The sequence below is a fragment of the Diplotaxodon limnothrissa genome, linkage group LG12, assembly GCF_057381915.1.
Source record: "Diplotaxodon limnothrissa isolate DT_005_m linkage group LG12, D_limnothrissa_male_GT1.1, whole genome shotgun sequence".
In the NCBI taxonomy this organism is placed as follows: domain Eukaryota; kingdom Metazoa; phylum Chordata; class Actinopteri; order Cichliformes; family Cichlidae; genus Diplotaxodon; species Diplotaxodon limnothrissa.
In genome coordinates this window covers 4,405,652-4,427,933 of record NC_140607.1, presented here as the reverse complement: position 1 = coordinate 4,427,933, position 22,282 = coordinate 4,405,652, and the positions used below count along the sequence as shown (strand labels likewise).

At 39.4% G+C, this 22,282-nt stretch overlaps 1 protein-coding gene across 1 annotated transcript; it reads right to left on the bottom strand.

Moving 5' to 3' along the window:
• Positions 1-1,389: 1,389 nt before the first annotated feature.
• On the bottom strand, positions 1,390-21,736 carry piwil2 (piwi-like RNA-mediated gene silencing 2). Its single transcript, XM_085367796.1, has 23 exons — positions 21,314-21,736; positions 21,119-21,224; positions 20,818-20,932; positions 19,164-19,339; positions 18,746-18,836; positions 18,290-18,400; positions 17,443-17,560; positions 17,207-17,331; positions 16,968-17,048; positions 16,766-16,879; positions 16,329-16,517; positions 16,058-16,142; positions 14,545-14,637; positions 13,974-14,114; positions 13,540-13,653; positions 12,574-12,762; positions 9,381-9,482; positions 9,122-9,238; positions 5,203-5,291; positions 4,457-4,562; positions 3,999-4,252; positions 3,440-3,547; positions 1,390-1,546 (listed from the first exon to the last, which is right to left on the bottom strand). Exons 1-23 carry the CDS (start codon positions 21,734-21,736, stop codon positions 1,390-1,392), a joined length of 3,204 nt encoding a protein of 1,067 aa, XP_085223922.1.
• Between the last annotated feature and the right edge of the window lie 546 nt (positions 21,737-22,282).

Genomic DNA, 22,282 nt, shown 5'->3' with positions numbered 1-22,282 from the left:
TTCAAGTGGGGGAGGGGTCTCCTACAATCTACTCGTAAGTTCATGACAGAATCAGGCCTTTATTACATTGAGGGCAGTGTCAGTGTCTCTACAATAGTTCTACATTCTATGTTAACACATTTCTAAACTCTAAAATAAGCTAAACACTCTACAATACTAATTACTGCCAGTCCACTCAGTCTTTCTTGTGCCGTGGAAGGTCTGTGGTAGTTGTTTAAGTACACAGTGAAGGGCAAATGATGCTGCTGTCTCCCTGTCAGCTGTGTTCTCTCATCTTCAGAAGTCTGGACTCGTGAGCCAACGTGCCAAATAAGAACTATCAAGTATGCATGTATGATCTCTTTACTTGGTACTGAGAGATGGCATCTAAAGGAATCGACTCTGGACTAAAGCAGTGTTTTAACCATTTCATTGTTAGCCCCGCCCCCTAACTCTGATGGGTGAGGTTGACAGATGAAATAAATTCATGGTGCAGTGCATCACAGTAACCATGGAAAAAATTAATAATCAACTGCTTCTAAATAATGAATGAATCAGTTGGTTTGAAATGAATTAACAGTTTATTTATATACTAAATACATTTATTTCCAATTTAACTCATGTGATTTAATGAATTTGACACTCATTATTTAATAATTGTTTATTTTAATTTTAGCACTCTTGACACTCCATAAATTACACGCTCAACTACTTGCTTGGAGATGTGTTTTTTTTTTACAGTTATCTTTAAAGGAGAGTGTTTAGCACAATTTTCCATGTGCCAACCAATTACACATATATATGGAAAAAAAGTGACAGTGTAAAGTCAACATGACTATTGCTAGGATCACCATATCCATTCTTTCCTTTATGAATACTCATATCATATTTTTCATTGAATAATTTTTTTTTCATAATTATTCTCTATCTGATAAGAATTTAAAGTGTGAGAGTGATGGGGGGCATTTGGCTCTTATGTCTACCAGCAGACAGTTTTGTAAGTGAAGCATTAAAGGCTTAAATAAAAATAAAGAGACCGATCATGATAATGACAGCACCACACAAACAGGCTCGTGTTTTATTTAAAGATTTGAAATACTACAAGCTACAAATCTGTACAGCTGAAAGCTGAATTGGTGCAAACATTAAGAACACTGCTGCATTACTGAACGTAATTACTAAAAGACAAAAATGTGAAAACCCAGTAAAACTTTCTAAACTTAAACCACTTTCTTTCTTTTTTTAAATAACTGAACTGACCTTAAAATGAACAAACTCTTAAAATAACACTGATTATAATTATTACAATGTGTGCAACGATATTCTAGGTTATTAATGAATCCCTCATTAAAGTAAATGAGTTGTCATTAAAAACAGGTAACTGCCGTCTGCATCAAGGCAAAGAATAACTCAAAGGAAGAAGAGCTTGTCTGAGAGCTGGATGGCCGGCTCTGAGTGAAGGTACTGGCCAGACAGGAAAGCCAGTTTGTGGGCATATTTGCAGGGTGCTGGAACGCGAATGGTGCCGGGCCAGTTCCAGTACAAATGGCACATCTTGAAGGTCAACCTGGCAAGACACCAAATCAACAATGAAGTGTTTTTGAACTGTACACACATTCACAATAAATCCCAATTTGTGTGGAAGATACACAAAAAAGAAATCACAGCAATACTTTGGAAAACAATAGACTCGAGGTAAATACCAGTGAGGCTTAAAATAAAAGGGGGGTGGTGGTTAATTACTTGAAAATGCATCTAGTACAGTTCCAAGATATAAATGTGTACAGAACCACTCAAACTCCTGACACACAATCTCTACTCAGCTCTACTCCATTTGTGTTTTTGCAAGTATGGTCTACTACTCTGGCAACAGGAAGGCTTTTTCCTTTTAGCAGGAGGAAACCTTTGGGCAGTACTAGGCTCAGGGAGGCTCAGCCATCTGCCAAGACCAGCTGGGGGATACAGGTCCAGACTAAACAGTAGAAGCTGATGTTTGACTGATTGTGTGTCTTACTGACAACTGGAGGCTGGGCAAAATTTTGGTATCAAAATGCACGATTTTGCTACATCTTGGGACATGATTGGCACCAAAAATCTCTTTTTATTCAAACACGTATCAGCTCTGAACTGACAAACACGCTATAAACGCTATAAACTTATTGGAGATCTTAGGCTACGTTCACACTGCAGGCGAAAGCGCATCAAATCCGATTTCTTTGACCCTCTGCGACCCATCTATCCGATCATGGTATGACAGTGTGAACGGCACAAATCCGATATTTTCAAATCCGATCTGGGTCACTTTTGTATGTGGTCCGGAATCCGATACCTATCCGATGTTTTAGAAAGCGACTGCTGTTTGAACGGTCAGGTCGCATTAAATCCGTCTTTTACGTCACTGAGAGAAGACAGACGCCAATTATCAGCACCGGAGAAGACGTCGTGAACACTTCCTGACCATCCAGTGTAGATGTTAGTGAAACTGTTGGGAAGACAACGTGAACATTTTATTTGTACTGTATAATCTGCAGATTCTGACAGAAAGCACCGCTCCTCTAAAACAGCAATAAGGATCATTATTAGGTTATCTACATTATTATGTAAATAACAAAATAACTAAAAGCAAAAATTGGGAAACGTAAAGTCCGAAGTCTGCATATTAAGGGCCATCAGTCAAACAATACTGTTTGCTCTGGGTCTAAACAGAGCGCGTTGTGTGTGACGTCTTCTTTTGCGCATGCGGGGCCGCTTTGAGCGTTCACAGTAGAGCACGTTTGCTGTCGCATTTTATTTGTAGTGTGAACGAGCAGACAAAAAAAACTTTGATCAAAAAATCGGAATTGAGCATTAAGACCTGCAGTGTGAACGTAGCCTTAGAAATTCAGACAAATCTGAATGACATGTACACAACATAATACAGTGAATAATACTTTGAGATTTTTACATACATAGGGCTACATCTTTCTACTTCACTGTGTATCGTACACAGCTGTATAACAGAGCATCACAGACTCACTGTGTAGCAGAGTTATTTTGCAAACCATATAAAGATTATGATTATGTACTGAATTATGACAGACCCTATGGCTCTTAGTCAGGTACAATGCTGTTTTGTCATGACAGATGCTCTGTGCAGTTCTGTGCGACTATCTTTACTTTTCTTCATGAGCTGCTCAAACTAAACAGACATTACATCATACAGACGTCAACTTTACTGTTACATCGTATTCAGGAAGCATATTTACAAACCAAATGGAGTAAGCTTGTGAGTACTTTTGTGTTTTTTCCCCTTTAGACAGAAGGAAGACTGCCCCGAAGATTTTCAATACTCTGCTTTAGTGGTGTGATAAAGGCTCTTTTTCTTACAGCTACAGCGATGACCTAAAAAAACAACCTCAATCTTGTAATGATCAAATATTAAATGCAGATATTGCTTAGTGGAAAGGAAACTGGATCATACCTTTGCAAATGGTCTGGTGTGAGGTTTGCCGTGTTATATAAAGAGATGTAGTGTGTCGGAAGTCCGCAGCCCTGCCGAATGTGATGAGCCATCAGGTAGAAGTCCACCCTGAGCAGGGGGGAAACAATCACTTTGGTTTGGGAAACTTTACAGAATCGAAACATTTCCTCTGCTACAGCTGCCAGTACATCTGTCGTAGCAGTTTTGCTGTGCACATGTTTAAATTCACATTTCTCTCTCGTGTATTTTTACAAGATATTTTCATGAAATGCTGTTTACTACACATTAGCATCATCGCCTTTAAACTGAGCTGCCAGTGTAGACTACTGAAGCAGGTCGCCTGTGCCCTAAAGCTGGATTCAGACTAAAAAACAGCAACAAAAAACACACACACAAAAAGCAGGCCTCTCATCTTTAACAGCAGCACCGTGTTTACATTTACACATTTTGTGATCATTTCTCACATTTATAAAATGCTGCCTCAGAAACAAACTGACATCCTACAATCCTTCCAATTGGAATCAAACCCCTTGCTGTTATCGCCCCGCCCTGGACTAACCAATCTTTCTGGGTGATGGTGTGATCCACGACAGTTCCAGGAGGGGGAGTGCCAAAGCTGTTTGCAGCCCAGGAGTAGAGAGTGGTGTTAATGCGCTTTTGTACCACGATGAAGACCAGCTTGGGCTCGTAGCTGGGGAAAGTCTCAAAGCATTTGATCAACTGTGGGATCTCGTACTGCTCCACCATTTTAAGCTGGCCGTCTGAGACACCATCTCTGTACACCACAATCTTTTCTGGCAAGTTGTGGTTTACCTGTTAGACATGCGTAACCAAAGTAAAGTTATACAAATTTAATACAGTAAATGAAAATGCATTAAACCCAGCAAAACTTGATAACACCCAGAAACAAACTACACTGTTGTTTTCATTATACTGCGTTCACTGATAGGTGAGAATTAGTGGTGCTTTACAGACAGGAGTCCTGAATCAGAACACATTTCTGAAGTGCATTTGTACCTCATAGTACTTCTGCAGCGCAGCCAGTAAGCAAACCCTGAAGCCATGGATCAGTTCCTCATTGGGGGTCTGGAAAATTACTCTGGAGTACCAGCGGGTCAATGAGCTGTAGGGAACAACACGCTGGTGTTAGGACGCATGCATAGTGCATCTCACCAATTCAAGGTCAAATAATTTCTCGTTTGTGCACTCATATGCAACGACATGAAAAGGTTTATTTGTCAAGGTGATGCAAAAATGCTTGAAAACAGTGAGTCACAGCATTGCTTTGCATTGTCTAGTAATGTGAAGTCAGTGTTTTGTGCACACTAACACTTTTTTGTGTGCTTCACATTAAATGTAATAATTCAACTATGGAGAAAATATGAAATCTAAAGAACGACTAGACAAAAAGAGAGAAAAATTGTAATGGCTTGTATTTGTACAGCGCTTTACTTAGTCTCTATGGACCCCAAAGCGCTTTACACTACATTCAGTCCACCCATTCACACACACATTCACACACTGGTGATGGCAGCTACACTGTAGCCACAGCTGCCCTGGGGCGCACTGACAGAGGCGAGGCTGCCGGACACTGGCGCCACCAGGCCCTCTGACCACCACCAGTAGGCAACGGGTGAAATGTCTTGTCCAAGGACACAACGACCGAGACTGTCGGAGCTGGTGCTCGAACCGGCAAACTTCCGATTACAAGACGAACTGCCAACTCTTGAGCCACGATCGCCCCTATGGGAAGGGAAGTTTACCTGTTCACGCTCGCGACAAACCCCATAACTGACTGATGAGACTTGCTGGGGTCGTGGTGGACATCAACTCCAACTACCATCAGGTTTTTCTGTTCAGGGGAGACAGGTTTATCATGTTCCCATGTTAAAAGTTCTGTAATGATGTTAAAATACATATGGCAGGGCAACCACAGACAACACATGATGTCTCAATCTAAAGGAACTCAAGTGAACAAGTGAGAAACATAGACGTTGAGATCGATCAGACTGGGTTACAAGGCCATTTCTAATATTTCAGGACTCTAATTAAACATGCTGAGTGTAAATATGTCAATATACAAATACATTAAAATTGGAAGAGTGATGAACCTTCACAGGAGAGGCCAGCCTACCAAAATTACTCCATAAGCACATCAACAACCTGTCCAGTGGATCACAAAAACAAAAACCCCCAGAATATCATCCAAAGAACTGCAAGCCTCAATCACCTCAGTTAAAAATCAGTGTTCTCATTCAGTTTCAATTTGCAGGGATCACAAAAACTGGACTCTGGAACAATTTTTCAAAAGTCATGTCTCAGATTTAACCTGCTCATAGTGATAGGCCCATCAGGGTGAGAAGAACGTTAGATGAAGGGATCCCATCACTCCCCTTCACTGAAGCCTTTGATTCTTTTTTGGGTACAGCCACCTCGAGTCCCTTGAACAGGTATTGTATGAATCTAAGATATTGCCATTATTATGACTAAAGCCCACCATACAACCCTGTGAGAAAAACATTATGACCTAGTGTTGCTTCAGCTGGTAAGACATACAAATTAGCAACATTCTTTGCCTGAAAGCTGAGGTCACCTGAACGAGACATCATTTCACACATGGATACTTCACCAGAGTCCAAACTTTAAGCCCACTGAGAATTCAAACAGTATAAATGGCATGTATATCTTGGTCTAGAAGAGTACGCGCAACAGTAATGATGGGAAAGACTGCTGATCTGACAGATGTTCTTTTCTTTCTTTTCTTTAACCTTTATTTAACCAGAAAGATCCCATTGAGATTAAAAACCTCCTTTTCAAGGGAGACCTGGCCAAGATAGGCAGCAGCGGGTGTCTCACAGTTACAGAAATTACTCAATTAAACACAGGCAGCAACAACACACATGCAAAAATAAATGAAAAATAAATAAATAAAATTCAGTAAAATTCAAATAATAATAATAATAATAAAAAAATCAGTTAAAATGACAACCAATCTAATTGAAATAGTTACATGTTATGGACTTGGCCTCAAGGATTCTTAGTTTAGATTTGAAAGCACTTAATGAAATGAATTCAGTCTTTTTCTAGTCGTTTGTTCCAAGCCAGGGGTGCTAAACGGACAAAAGCTCTTTTACCAAATTTAGTTCGGGCAAATGGAACAGAAAGCAACAAGTAACCATGCGGACCAGCATGCTTCATTGCAAGCAGGGAACATATATAAGAAGGTAGCAACCCAAGCATTGCCTTATATATAAAACTGTATAAATGAGAGTTCCTCTGACTTTCCAAAGCAGGCCATCCTACCTGAGAGTATAACTCACAGTGGTGAGTCTGAGATTTACGGTTGGTGATGAACCTCAGAGAAGCATGATACACAGAATCAACCATTCGAAGACACTGAGCAGAAGCATTCATATATAGAATATCACCATAATCCAGCACAGGCAAGAATGTTGCAGCAACAAGCCGCTTCTTTGTATTGAAATAGAAACACAACTTACTTTAGTTTTAACTTCAGATTTTTAACAAGATTCTCTACATGTGGTTTGAAGGTGAGCGCGTCATCAATCAAGATACCCAGATATTTATACGTGTAAACCAACTAGATTTTATTACCTTCAAGAGTGGTTACTGATGGGATTGTTTGGGCCCATATTTAGAAAACAACACGAGGTTTGTTTTGTCTGCATTGAGAACAAGTTTAAGCTGAAGTAATGAGTGCTGGACAGCAAAAAAGGCTTTCTGCAAGGAGTCAATGGCTTGGACAAGAGTTGAACCACAGCTGTAAATAACTGTGTCATCAGCATAGGAGTGCATGTTTGCATCTGGCACATTTAGACCAAGATTGTTTATGTAAATGATAAATAGAAGGGGGCCTAATACAGAGCCCTGTGGCACTCCGTTGTGCACTGTAACAAATTCAGAACATAGACCGTCGGATTTTATGCACCGAGACCGATTACTGAGGTAGTTTGAGAATAGGGCTGGGTTTTTATAATCTATTTATCGATTAAAATTGATTCTCGCTTGGATAACATGAAATCGATTCATTAAAATCCTGAATCGATTTTTTAATATTAATTTATTTTGCCCGAAATGCCAGAATCTCAGGTGAAACCTCACAAATTTTCAACAACCACCAAACAGTAAAACAGTAAATGAGAGCAGGTACACGGATTCTGCACAAAGACGTAAACACAAAGCGCGGACCCGGATCAGAATCAGTGAGATGCGCCTTTCTCACCTGACGGCACGGACACGGTCGGGGCTGAAAGCCGACAGCTCGCTGGTTCTGATCCGTCGGCGGGTCCGCGCTTTGTGTTCACGCCCTTTTTGCGCCGATTCTAAAGCTCTTAGTTTTATCTCTCTCCAAACAATATTGACCGAACCAGCAGCAAAAGAAGATCCAAACTACGCTTCACATAAACATCGTCATGAATTCACTCTGACTTTTACTGTTTTGCTTCCACCAGGATGAAATCACACTTCATGCACAGCTCTCTTTCTCTCTCTCTGTACTTCAAGAAGTTTCCCGTCTAAAAATCTGTTTTCTTCATTATTCGCTTGCTTGTTACGCACAAGTCTACCGTTGTTTACAGCGCTGTCGGCCACTGTTTTTTTTTCTTATTACATACTTCCGAAAAGACAACCTAATTTCTGCTGTTCAATACTGAACAAATTTAAACTTTTTAAAATTATGCAAAATGCAAAACGCTCAGCGGTCTCTAATAAAACCGCTGGAACGTCAGAGGTAACGTTCATATGTTGATTAATGGTTTTCTTTCGTTTTTGATCTACTGCAGAATATTTTTTATAAAATCCCAGGCCAGGAAAACCACCTTCATGTTTTTCTGTGTTTTATCTTCAGCTACTTTGACACAAAGGCATCTGCTGTGATGCTCACACCTTTGATAAAGTCTTGCGTGTGTCAGCTTCCTTTTTATAGATACAAAATTATGTAAATGTACTGATCTGAATTATAATATATCTGACTGTCAAAATTTCCCAGAATCAAATCGAATTGAATCTAATCGTGGATCGAATCGATTCTAGAAATCAGTGACGATACCCAGCCCTATTTGAGAACCATGCCACTGCTCTCTCAGAGAGTCCTCACTGAAGGAGTCTAAGTTTTAAAATCAATGATCAACAGTGTCAAATGCTTTTGACAAATCAATAAAAAGGGATGCAGTGTTGTTTCTTATCAAGTGCAACAGTAATATCATTTACTACACTCATTGCAGCTGTGATAGTACTGTGATTTTTCCTAAAGCCTGATTGATATTCAGATGTTACTGACATGCTGTACAAGGAGATTAGGCCACAGGAGGTCACTGCTAAAAAGGCTCGCTTTTGTGCTGACACGACTGAAACTTCACAGAGAATCTATAGGGTATTGTCAAGAAGAAGATGAGAAACACCCAATCCAGAAATAGAGAGGAGCTGAAAACCACTGTCAAAGTAACCTGGACCTCAATAACACCTCAGCAGGCCCGTGAGCTGATCGCCTCCAAGCCACACCACAACGCTGATGTAGTGATCCATGGTAAAGGAGCCCCAAAATAAATGAAGACTATATCTCTGTTATAAATAATTGAGCTGAGGAAATATCCTAACAATCCAAATGACTCCACTTCTGATATTAAACTGCTCAGCTGTCATCTTGTGTGTCATGACACTTACCAGAGGAACATTGACAGTCCACAGCTCTCCTCCTAACTTGCTGTTCATCTGCAGAAGTATCTTCTGTGCCACACTCTTCAACTTCTGTTGCTGGGAAATTGTGCGGACGTTGATGGCCTAATGACAAATAGGCGAGAGTGAAACAAACTTTCTTTTTTGGAAGAAAATATTTTCAAAATTACTATTTATGCATTTGTTAAGTTGTAAACATTTCATTCCTTTCCTCTAATGCTGAAAGAAGAGCACAAACATCACAAACCTGGGATGGGATGGGATTTTTAACACAGCACAGCTTCTTGATGGCACTGTAGAGATCATCTCTGTTGCCAAAAATGATGCAAACTACAAGCTGCAAATTGGGCTGCACACAGGAGTGAAAAGCTTGAGTATAGTGATCTTAAACAACATCCACCAAACATCTGAGCATTCACTGGTAATGACAAAGAGGTAAAAATACAGGAAAGATACAACAGACAAAGCACTGTTCTCTTTGATAGATTTGAACGTTTTAAGGTGGAAGCAGTCATCAAAAGATGGGTGCAGGATGGTCATTAAGGGATGGGAATGAAATGATTCTCAGTTGGAAAGCAGTCCCAACTGTGCAAAGAAAATATCCACCACACTGTTACACCACCATCGCTATTAACAGCTGACACATGACATGAGGGATGCTGTGCTTTTGCCAAATTTGGACCCTACCATCTCAATGTTGCAGCAGAAACTGATAACAGGCAACATGTTTCCAATCTTCTGTTTTCCAATTTTGGTAAGCCGGTGCAAACTGTAGCTCAAGTTTTTAGCAGACAGGAGTGGGACCCAATGTGGTCTTCGGTTGATGCAGCCCATCTACTACAGAGTTCAAAATGTTGTGCATTCAAAGATGCTCTTCTGCACAGCTTGGTTGTAACAAATGGTTATTTAAGTGACTCCTACATTTTTATCAACTTTTAACTGCTGCTCACCAGATATTTTCTCTCCTTCAGACTATTCTCTATAAACACATGAGACGGTTGTGTGGGAAAATCCCGATAGATCAACAGTTTCTCAAATATTCAGACAAGCCTGTCTTGCGCCAACAACAACAACTTTACCATGGTCAAAGTCCCTTAAGTTTCTTTCTTCTGCATTCTAGTGCTCAGTGAACTTCAGTAGGCCATTTAAGTATGCAGAGATGATCGAAATGACCATGGACTCAGGTGCTGCCATGTGATTGTTAAAGTAAATAATTAATAAGGCAATCAGCTGAACAGGGGTACTTCACAAAGTGGCTGGTGAGTGTGTGCACTAGGCAAGAAAAAGTTGGTGTTTGATGTATTTGATAAAGACATGAAAAGTACAACTGCTTGTCTGTTACACTCCATTTGTCCATCATATGCAATAACTTCACAAGTTCTGGTAACGCCAAAGGATACACAAACCTTTTCTTTGAACTGGAATAAACTATAAGGGGTTGTCAGTTATTTTATTGACAAAATATGATACGTTTATAAATGAAAATATATCCAACATTAGTATATGTGATTAGTGTGTGTGTGTGTGTGTGTGTGTGTGTGTATATATATCTATATATAAAGGCTTGCCATCTGTGGAACACACTTCCAACCGATATCAAATTGATTACAGACATTAGATCCTTTACATTGAAGGTAAAGTGTGGTTAAAGGGAAATCAAAGTTGTAGTCATTTTAACTAGAGATGGACCGATCCGATATTACGTATCGGTATCGGTCTGATACTGACCTAAATTACTGGATCGGATATCGGAGAAAAATAAAAAATGTAATCCGATCCATTAAATATCACGAAAGCACCTCACAAAACTTGCAACGCGCCGTAACTCACCTCAGAACGTTAGCACGTCGGAGCAGTATGCATCACGTGATAGAGCGGCTGTGGCATGCGGGACCTGTCGGTGGTCTGGATAGCATGTGGAGCTTCGCTAACAACCCGGCATTTCATCTCCGACAAAGTTATCCCCGAGAGAAGTAAAGCAAGTGTGTAAGTCCATCTCTGAATGTTTGTAAAGCATTCCTGCGTTAAGCTTAACAAGCGACTGCCTCTCGCTCTCCGGCTGCTACTTCAATCGTGAAACTGCTTAATGATCAGCTGATCGGCTTTTCTGTCGGGAATCCGTCTGTCTTGTTTGTTTTTGCCCCACTTTGCACCAGAAAGAGGAAACCAGCGGCTGAACAACAGCAGCACGTTTAAGCTTGATAAGCTGTTGTTAGAATTTATTTAATATTACTTTCTACACCAGGATCTTTTTCTATGTAGCTGACGTAACTGTGCAGGGGCGGATCTAGCAAAGTTTAGCCAGGGGGGCCGATAGGGCATGAACAGGGAAAAGGGGGCACAAAGACATACTTTTCTTTCTTATTCTCATTTAAAATGTCTAGCTTTTAATAAATAATTATCTGACAGCCAAAGTTTTAATTTGATGTAAAATGAATAGAAGTCAATTACTGTATATAGTGACTATTAAGTCTAATATATATACCCTAGTAAGCTATAGTACTTTTTCCTTTGGGAAGGTATCATCTGTGCAGTCTGCAGTTCTGTTGAAGAAAGATGTTGAATCTATTTAATATTTCTTGAAAAATAATTGATTTCTGTGCATTTTTTTTCACACTGCATCAAATTAAGGTTGATTACATCGATTAAGCATCATGAGGTGGAGCGTGAGGGGTGGTTCCCTATTTTTTATTTATTTATTTTTGTTGTTGCTGGGAGTTGGAACCCTATTAGTTAGGTTGCTTAATATTTACGCTAAGTACTCTTTAAAATACCAGAATAGTGAGGATGGTGTAGGTTTAAGTTTATTAGATTGATCAGTATTGCTGAACTATGAAATATTTTTTTTGTATACAGGTATAACAGAATAGCTTTAGTGTAGTTGTTGTTTTAAACTTGAGTATGAACTTATACAAAATGCAGCAAGATATTTTAAAAAAACAGTTTTGTTGATTAAAAAAAACTATATCGGATTCATATCGGTATCGGCAGATATCCAAATTTATGATATCGGTATCGGACATAAAAAAGTGGTATCGTGCCATCTCTAATTTTAACTAATAATTTTAATTTTATTTTAAATTATTGTCTATTAATTTGTAATTGTATTTATGATGTAATTTGGTTTTATGAAAATGTATGTTTTATTGTAAAATGCATCTAGATTGTAAGCCCAACAAGGGACAATTGTTGAAAATTAGCAGTAGCTATAAACCTGTGCGGTACATCAGTTTCATGTCTTGCACTTGAACTATGTTAAACTGCACTGTCCCCTTTAAATAAATAAATAAATAAATAAATATATATATATATATATAAAAATCTTCACATTACTGTGATGGCATTCATATATTTCTAATGAATATTTGTGTAGTGAACTAAAAACCAGTGAAATGAGATTTATGAAGATTTCGTCAAACTAAACATTTTCTACATCATACCTGACTCGTGAGGTGCGAGTGGATGGTCTTGACATAAGTCTCGGTCCGATCATCCCTCAGCTCCACACAAATGGGTCGACCCATCTGGACCCCAATAGGTGTGGCCACCTTGTTAAAGGTGGAAACAAGCTCTTCAGCCTGTGCTGTACAGCGTCGAGGGTAGAAGACGGCCCAGGTTTTCAAGGGAATCTAAGAGTAACATGGATTGTTTAATGAAAGAAAGCAGTGGTGTAAATCAGCCATATTTGTATTATGGTAAAGTAACTTGTTCACACACTGACACTTTAGGAAGCAGTGTATTAACTGTGTATGCCGTTTTGTTCTTTAACTACTTTCAGTTGTTGAGGTTTCGTCTCTTCAGATTTATTATTCCCCAAGCGTCTCCATTTCCCCCCAAATCAGCTGTTTGTGTATAAACAGTCCCATCTTTCTCCTGTCTCTTGTGCATTCAGTGACAAAGGACAATCAGAAGTAGGACTTCATAAACTTTAGCAAACTACTGTCGCTGTTTAACTGTAAAAAGAATATTGCATTGTTTATAAGGCATCCTTAGCCTTATCACATTTTGTAGGTATGCAACTCTTAGCAAGCACACATAAAACAAGCTGGCAGAACTACAGATAAAATGTCTTTTTTTAGTTTACATTCTGAGGGACATTTTCATGTCCTATTTTAAAAACATAGTGATAACAAAATGACTCACTCATGATTTCCAATGTTTCAAATTCAGTTCCCAACTGAATGTAGCTTTTTTTTTTTTTTTAATTTCCAAATTTTCATCACAGAGAGGAGAACTAACAATGTTTGACCAAACAGTTACATGTCATTATGCTTAAACATTAATGGTTTACAGCTGTTTAATTGTTTAGCTGACTGAACACATCTCTGGTAACCACCAGACAAGATCTGGGATATGAAACAGCACATTTATATAGAGCTCTACAGATAAGCATTCATAACACTTACAGAGCTGATTGAAGCATCCCTCACAACCTCTCTGGACCAAGACACATCAGCACCAGTGGCAAAGGATGAAGACTGCAGGCAGATGGTTTCAAAGGGAAGAGTTCTACCTTTGATCTGCAAAAGAGAAAAATATTCATACTATATTGGGAAAAATAGAGAAAAAGAAACGTCCACAAGGAAAAAGGGCAAACAAGGAAGGAAAACAAAAAGGACAAGCTCTTACATCCACTTCTAAAAGAACTGTTTTTGTACGCATTATGTTTACTAACCAAAGAAATTAAACATGGCCTCAAGTCAGTCAGAATTTAGTACCGACATACTGAAAGGCTATAGCATGGCACTGGTTTCACTGTGCATTTCTCAGACAACTCTTGGGGAGAAAATAGCCCACGGGCTTTGAATGAAGGAGTTTTCTAAAGAGACAAAATTCCTACCATCAAGATTTCTGTGCCAACCTCCAGTCCCCAACCACCAAGCTCATTCAGACTTTCAGGATTGGTGTTGATGTTCTTCAGAAGTTGCTTTATTGAGTGAGTATGCTGCTCACCACTCACGTTAATGTGCATTGTCAAGTCCTAGAACATGTTAAAAAGAGCAATATTCTCTTTGAGCAGTCAGGTTTCCACAAGTTATTTTATTCATTACAATTACTTTCATGAAGGTTTTCAGACCAGAATTTGTTCTTGGAAATTTCCATTACTGACAATAATCATAAGACATCTTTGTTCTGACGGTTATGTTAGCAAAGCATTGCACTACCGTGTCGTTGTCAATGTTTACAATGGTCAGGCTCTTTCTCTGCTGTGTAGAAATCAAGTGTTTACACTCAAAGTTTAAACTAGCAAAATTTGAACACTTTAATATTGAACACTCTTAAGACAACTGATTTTTAAAATGCTATATGTTCTGTTTTCAACCAACATACACAGTGTGTATTAACACTAACATTAAATTAGATGGGCAGCTCCTAAGAGTAAGGAAAGTTTACTGACACATTAAGCTTACCTTCATAGCTCTGAAGTCCTTCCTCATTTTCTCAGGAATTCCTGTCATGAAGGAAAGCTCTGGGACTAAAAGGATCTCACCAGTGATGATTTGCTGCAACAAATGAACAATTAGTTGTTATAAAAACTTTTGAACTTAGTTTTTTACATCTTCGGTACAACAAAGCACAAGAGTGCATACAGCTGTGTACAGCTCTGCTTGACATGCATGCATTAAGATAAAGTTTTTATTCATATTTTTATTGGTTTTCACTTACTTAGCTTCATCCCATCTCACACAGATGTTGAGTCTTACATGATAACTAATCATCCAGGCTGACTAACCTCTAGGGTTGGGCGATATGCAAGAATCTTCCAACAAACAATCGTCAGCCAAATAATCGCCGATGGGCGAAATATTCAGGCATGCGCAGGCTTTTTGATGGTTGGAGCAACGTAATCATGCATGGACTGATTTGTGCGTTTACAACACAGAAGAAGTCCAAACATGGACGAAGTAATTTCCCAAAAAACATTAGCGCTGTCAGCGTTAACGCGGTCATCACGATTAACGCGATTAAAATTTTTTAAACGTGCTCAACCCATCTGGAGCGCAGACTGAACAAACTTTGGACAAACTGCCCGAAATGTGTTGAAAGAGACATTTCAGGGATTGTGACTCAGTCTGCGCTCCAGATGGGTTAATTATTAATTGCATTAGTCATGATGACGGCGCGTTAATGCTGACAGCACTAAAAATATATAGTCGCCAATTTGAGATGAAAGAGGTAAACCTACGGATGTAACCAAAGCAGTGTGCCAGTTGTGCAGACGTCTAGTGCGAGCAAAGTACTCAAACACGACTAACTTGCATGAGCATGTATGTGTCCACCATCCGGCTGAGCATGCTAGGCTACCATCAGCTTCTGCAGCTCCATCAACAACCATTTGGGCGCACTCTGAGGAGGGTGCATTTGCTCGCAGATGAAAGAGGCACTATTATTTTTTTTTCTGTTGATTGCTTATGTTATCGCCATCATTATTAGCAAACTTACTCATGGGCAAATAAATAAATAAATCGCCCTTGGAAAAACGATCGCCGATGGGCTCAGCCTATCATCGATAGTCAATATATTTATCCAATCACCCAACCCTACTAACCTTCTGGTAACTATTTGGACAAACATAAATTAAAGAAACGTGAACATGAATGTGAAGTGGCATTCTTAGAAAAACATGTCAGATGACTGATCTACTTCATCGAGCCTGCATAAAAATCTGTCTGTGTGTCTTGAGCTTTTATTAACTCATTCACTGCCATTGATGTCTATAGCCGTCAATTGCAGTGAATGAGTCAATGGGTTTAACTCATTCACTGCCAATGGCTGGCAGTGAATGAGTTAATACTAGCATTAGGCATGTGGAAATCATCATTCCATATTTAGTACTGACTTTAAAAATATCTCCCGGAGACACAAATAGTGTTGTTGCACTGAACTGTTGAATAAAACTTTTTTAAAAACATAGGTTTTTACCTTCCCGCCTTGTCTGGACCTCTCCTTTGGCCGATGCAGGAGTAAAGGCTGGTCCATCTCTTTGATTGTAATGCCATAGTTTTTGCTGTTAAACAAAAAAACAAACAAACATGCAATCACATGAGCATTGGGGAAAACGGAGAAAAGAAGAAAAAAAAACCCAGATCCAACTGATCTTTTCATTGTTGGGTTGGTATGAAGACCGAACTGCCGATATTTCACTACACAAACACACACAAAAACAGTTTGCTGTAGGAAAAAGCAGTCTAACCTGTAATAGTCCACAAAGGTAGTTACAGTGCCATCCATCAAAGTGAAGGTGTCTTTGGGTGATTTGTTCCACTCAATGGCATCAATGCGGTAGGTGCGGTTGTTGTAGCGGGTGATGACAATGCTGCCGACGAGTTCTTTGGTGCATTCATCTTGAAAGTTTTCCTTGCTCTGTTGGTACAACGTGTTCCTGGCAGACAGCCCAACACAAGCACGTGTTTTTCATTTTTCACACTATGGAACGGAGCCTTTATTAGACTGTTCTGCTCAAGCCTAACAGGGAAAGCTTGGTCAAAGTTAATAATGCTCGATAATCACTAAAGGCCATTAGAAATGTTGCAAAATCATCTGTGGCTGGAGATACAGTCACAGACATGAATCTATCTGCAGCAGCTCGAGCATGTTTGTATGCTGATGCTTTTTGTTGTGTAAACTCACATGACATCCAGCACAGAGTCATTCCGCAAGACTTTGTGAGAGACATCAATACACAGGTACAGGCCTCCATCTGTGCGCTTGATACCAGTTGAGTAGCCTGGCCAAACCTGGAGTCTAGAAAAACCGGTAGACTAGTGAATGAAACTGCGCTGCCTGATTTTAGCAGGTATCCTTTGGTGCTACAACAAATCTCACGACTTACCGGTGTTTTCCAAGAATGACTGCGCTTTCTGGATCATAATGGTTTCTGCCCACCAGCTTTAGTCCAATGATTTTCATCACCCTTGAAAAAATGAGAGGAACACTGCGTCATATCCTGTAATTTAAACTTCCTTTATAACGGCACACGGTGGGAAACAATCATTGCTGTTTAGGACTCTTAACAGCAGTCGGGCTTATTGTGTAAAATAGAAAGGATATAATGTGTCTCTGACATAATACCTCCTGAGCACCACATTGTAGAAGGGAATGCACAAATCTGAGCTCGGTGGTAAAATCTTCGTCATTTGAATTTTGATTTGTATTTCCTGATTATCGGTCCGTCTCAAACTCTTGAGAAGAACCACCTGTGCAAAAATAGTATATATATATATGTATATATATATATATATTTATTTTAAAAAGAGCGTATTAAGTTTTAAATTTAGCATGGTGACTGTAACAACTGTGATACTCACGTCTTTCAGTTTAACAGGAAGGTACAGTATCGAACCGTCAAATGCCACAACTTCACCTGTGGTTGGACGGTGGTCTTTCATCATGCCGAAACGCATCGCCACTGATTCGACATTAGGACTGGGTAAGAAATTCACATCACAAAATACACAGTAGATATTAACACGGGTAACGATACTGAATGAACAAACTTCAAGTTTCTCTGTGGTTCTTCAGTGTAATTTAAGCTGATCCTACATTTTCATTGTTGTCTGGCAAAATGTTAAATCCTAGTAAACATTAAGATTTTCCCAAAATACCTGCATAATTTTATAGACATGTGAGTGTTGGTAACAGGAGCTCTCTGGGTTTCATTAATTGCTCACTTATAATCAACGGACTAATAAGAGCCGAAAGTAGACTAAAATCTGTTAAGGATCATAGACAGAGAATTAGTCCAAATATCACTTTAGTGTAATTTTCAGTTAGTTTGTTCAGACAGGAATGTTAGGCTGGATGTTGAGCTGGAAACACTGCACTTTTTGTATGTCAAGAATAACAATATACTGAAAATCAAGTATTTATAATCTTTTGCTCCTGTAATTTTAATTCTACTCTATGTGTGAGGCAGATTTATATGCAGGTAAACCATCTTTATGGTGAACAAAACAGAGCATTTATTGTGAAAAACTGTCTACTGCCTGTCTGTGTAGGCAGTGACGCAGCTACCAGTGCCTACATTGTATTAGAACCAGTCCCTGTATTACCTGAAACTATGATTAAAGCTTTCCAACATTTCCTCCAGTTTTTAGACATAAACTTTGTTTCCTTGTACGCAACAAGTGGTCTTGAATGTTATATGATACTTACGTAAATGTAACATGGTACTGATACACCGCTTCGTTCTTGCATTGAATTTGGATGTGATTTGACCCAATATTTATAGGAGCTCCTTTGGTTCCAGCCTTATTCAGTGGCTCACTGACGAGTGGAGAACATACATGGACAAAAAGATCAGTTTATGACAAGCAAAACAAATGATCAGTTACTGACCTGAATAAAAGCTCTGTCTTGCAAAATGTTAGATTTAATCAATACGGAACCAATACCACTAGATGACCCTTAATAAAATACACCATTATGTGCTCATAAGAGACAATGAGAATGTCAGAAGACATGGATAAGTCAGAGGTAATGATGTTTTAGAATGAACAGCTAACACCAGAACACTCGCTCTGACCGTTAAAAGCCTCCAAACCACAACACAGCTCATGTTGGTTTGTTAGGACTCGCTAAGGTAAAGGAAATAGAGAAAAGCACACTCACCGAACTGCCTCCATTGTCAGCCCCGTCTTTGCAGCTGGACCAGTGGAAAGGTCTGTGGCTTCTTGAACGGTGTGTACAGGGGACTCCGTTCCTTTACAGTATTATGCATGTCATTACCCAAAATGCATGTTCCCCCCCACAAATTAATCAAATTAAAATAAAAAAAACACAATTAAGATTGTATTAGACACATGCAAAAGAAGATGCACATAATAGTTTACTTGGGGTTCCTACACCTTTCTTTCCCTTTCAAAATCACAATCTTCTCCAGTCTCAAGTTTTCAGACAGTTTCCAAATCTAAAATCTAGAATTCCTGCACAGGAATTCTTGTTTTTTCTTTTAAAAAGAGGATTAAAAACAAATTAAGGTGGTAAACTCTCAGTTTGCAATCCCTTTAAAATAATTTTATATAATTACCCGTCAGAGAGGGCTGAGAGTATTCTGTTTGCGGCTCAGACACTGGAGAAACAAACACGTCTTGACCTGCAGGAAATGAAGGAAGCAAAGCACGGCCTCTGCCAACTCCAAGCTGAGGCATAGCTGCTCTTCCGAGGCCCACCATTTTCTGAGGGGACAAACCTCGGCCAAGGAAACTGAAAAAGGCAAAATCCACACAAGGAAAAGTCATATAATGGTTGTTCAATGCAGATAAAGTAAGTAAGTGTAATTTGGCACTGGCACTACTTTTTCCATCCCAACCTGGATCAAGTCATACCTTCATAAAGGTTAGAACATGTACTTTGTGCTCTTCCTGTACAATGATTTAACTTCATGGCCGTTAGGTTTTATATATGGATTTGTTTTAATTGTCAAAAGTTAGGTGCGACAAAAAACATAATCCAGCAAATAATTTAATTTCCTGCCTGCAGATATTCATTGCTACATGTGGAATTAAATTCCATGCGTGCAAATTCAACAACCTGCGTGTGTAAAACTCAGCAGCCACACACGTGTGAGAGTCTGATTTGCAGGCATTGCTGCAGTTTCACACTCTGTGCTCACAGCTGAATCCTACCTGCTCCAATCAACTGACTTTTGACGAAGGATTTAATAGTGTTCATAAAGCAAGAACAATATTAAAGAGCTGTTTCTGGGAGGTACTTCGATCATTGATTATTAGTAAAAAAACGTTTTTACTGTTTCAGTGAACAAATGCTTTGATCAAATCTGATTATCAGCTTTTTACAGTTGTGGAAGAAGTACCTATCCTAAATCCTATACATATATAGAAGTAATAATACTACTGTACATATACATTCTGTAAAAAATGAACTTTTACTGACATAAAAGTACAAATTTTTATCAATTAAGGTATATTTCAAACTCTATAGAACTGATGAGTTATTAAAGTGTACGCTTCACAAAGTCATTGAAGCTACTAATTCACTGTAGCTAAATCACACCACAATTTATTAGTTAACTTATATTTCATATAAATCTAATTCTGCTAAATATGATTACAGCTTTAAATGGAGGGTATGTGCAGTTATACGTTTGCTGCAGACTAAGCAACTTTTTATTGGCAGATTTAAACGTCTGTATTTTGGTTATAACCGTACACTTCCTGATTCTCATGAGTTAGTTTTTTGTTTTTAATTTTTTTATTAAATGTATGGAATATTGTACAACAATATGGGACAGCAGTGAAGATGCTTCAGAACGCTCTGGTTTTAAAGATTTCTTCATCAGTAAGGTTATTTAGTGACAGCTGTCAGTATTTCCACTGCTACACAGGAAACAGCAACTGCTGATAATTAACTCTGCAGAATTAATTTACAAATATGGTTTAAAAACAGCGCTTATGTTGCTGCCTCGGTGTAACTCGATTTAAGTAAAAGAAACTGTCCATCAAAGGTGACCAATCACATTAGGACCCCTCTTCAAGCAGTCAAAAGTCAGTTGATTCAAGCGAGCAGCATTCAGCAGCGAGCACAGAAACTGCAGCAGCACAGACAAAGTAGGCTCTCATTTAGTCTACTGCAGGTTTCATAAACTACATCAGGCTGAATGAAAATATGTCAGAAACCCTGTTAGTCGAAACACAACACAGTGTCACTCCTGTGCTGCTTACCTGCTGCCTCTGCCCATCATTTCTCCAGATGGGCCGATACTCTGTGGTGTGCTGATGACACCTGGTGGGGCATCTCGCAGCTTCACCTCTCCCACATCCCCAGCTGCTCCCCTACCTGCAACGAAATGTAACATGAATCCATATGATTCTTCTTCATATACATAAACACCAAAATGAACCAACATCACGCCACTCTGTGGCTTACAAAGCTTTGAGCAAATGAGCACACAATGTGTTGTGCTTAGGGGCCCAGAGACTGTTTGTTTTCAGTATCTCTGGATTTCTCAGAATAAATACTGACCCAGTGGTGCTGCTCCTCTTCCCAGTGAAGTCGCTGATGGTTCAATGCCCATTCCTCTAAACATTGAGACCAGTGTTGATCCTTTAACATGTGGTGGCTTGCCAATCTGTCAGAAGAAAGCAAACCTGTGCAACTCTGTGTGGCAATTTCACCATTAAAATTAAAACATAATTTATTGCATTTTCTGGTTCGCACCTCTTCTTTTGTCAAAGTAGGGCTTTCTCCCATTAGAGCTGGCATCATTGTCTCACTTGGAGGTGTGCGTCCTTCCTGTGGATCCAGTCTAAGTACGCCTGCACTTCTCGCCACTCCTACCTTTGATTCAACTGCTGGGACGAGCAGCCCTCTGGCTCGGCCAACTACTATATCCTGTTGCGCCAACAGTGCTCTACCTCTTCCTACCACAGGTTCAGTAATGGGGACAGCTCCACTTAGTCCCAGTGAGTTATCACTGAAAGTAGGGAAAGCCCTGCCTCGTCCTACAACAGGTTCTTCTGTAGAGAGCAACAGCCCTCTACCACGTCCTACAGCAGACTCCCCAAGCTGTAATCCTCTTCCTCGTCCCAGCCAATGGGCACCCATCTTCTCAGTGAGATCAGGAGGCTTGCCTGGATCCATCTGATCAACTTTTACCACTATCAGCTGTTAACAGCAGAGGAAAAAAACCAAATAATAAAGTTTGTAGCACATTTCAATCATACAATAATAAAGGAAATGCATGGCCAGGTTCAAATACACTTCAACTTTCCTGAATGCTGAAAAAGCATTTCAGTTAAACTTTGTGATGTCTGTTTAATTCAAAGGAAGGTTTTTTCTTCCGGTGCAAAATGAGATCATTATGCAAATTAATACCGTCCCTGTTATCAGTCTTCTATCAGACTACGACTGAATGGGGTCAAGTTGGCAATAACATGCAATCCATTTTTGACAATACTGCAATGAACTGTGACAAGTGTTGAAAATCACATATCTGTTACTGGCTGTATCCCAATTCAGGGTCTGCAGCCTTAAAGTACGCAGCCTCAACGATCCTCAAGGGCCGTGTACTCAAAGACCGCTGAGGCCGGAAGTGCGAGGCTTGTGAAATGGGACGGTCTAGCCTCTGTTGCGCTGCCCAGGTTGCCTAGCAACCATGATACTAACAGCTGGAAAAGTGTCATACAG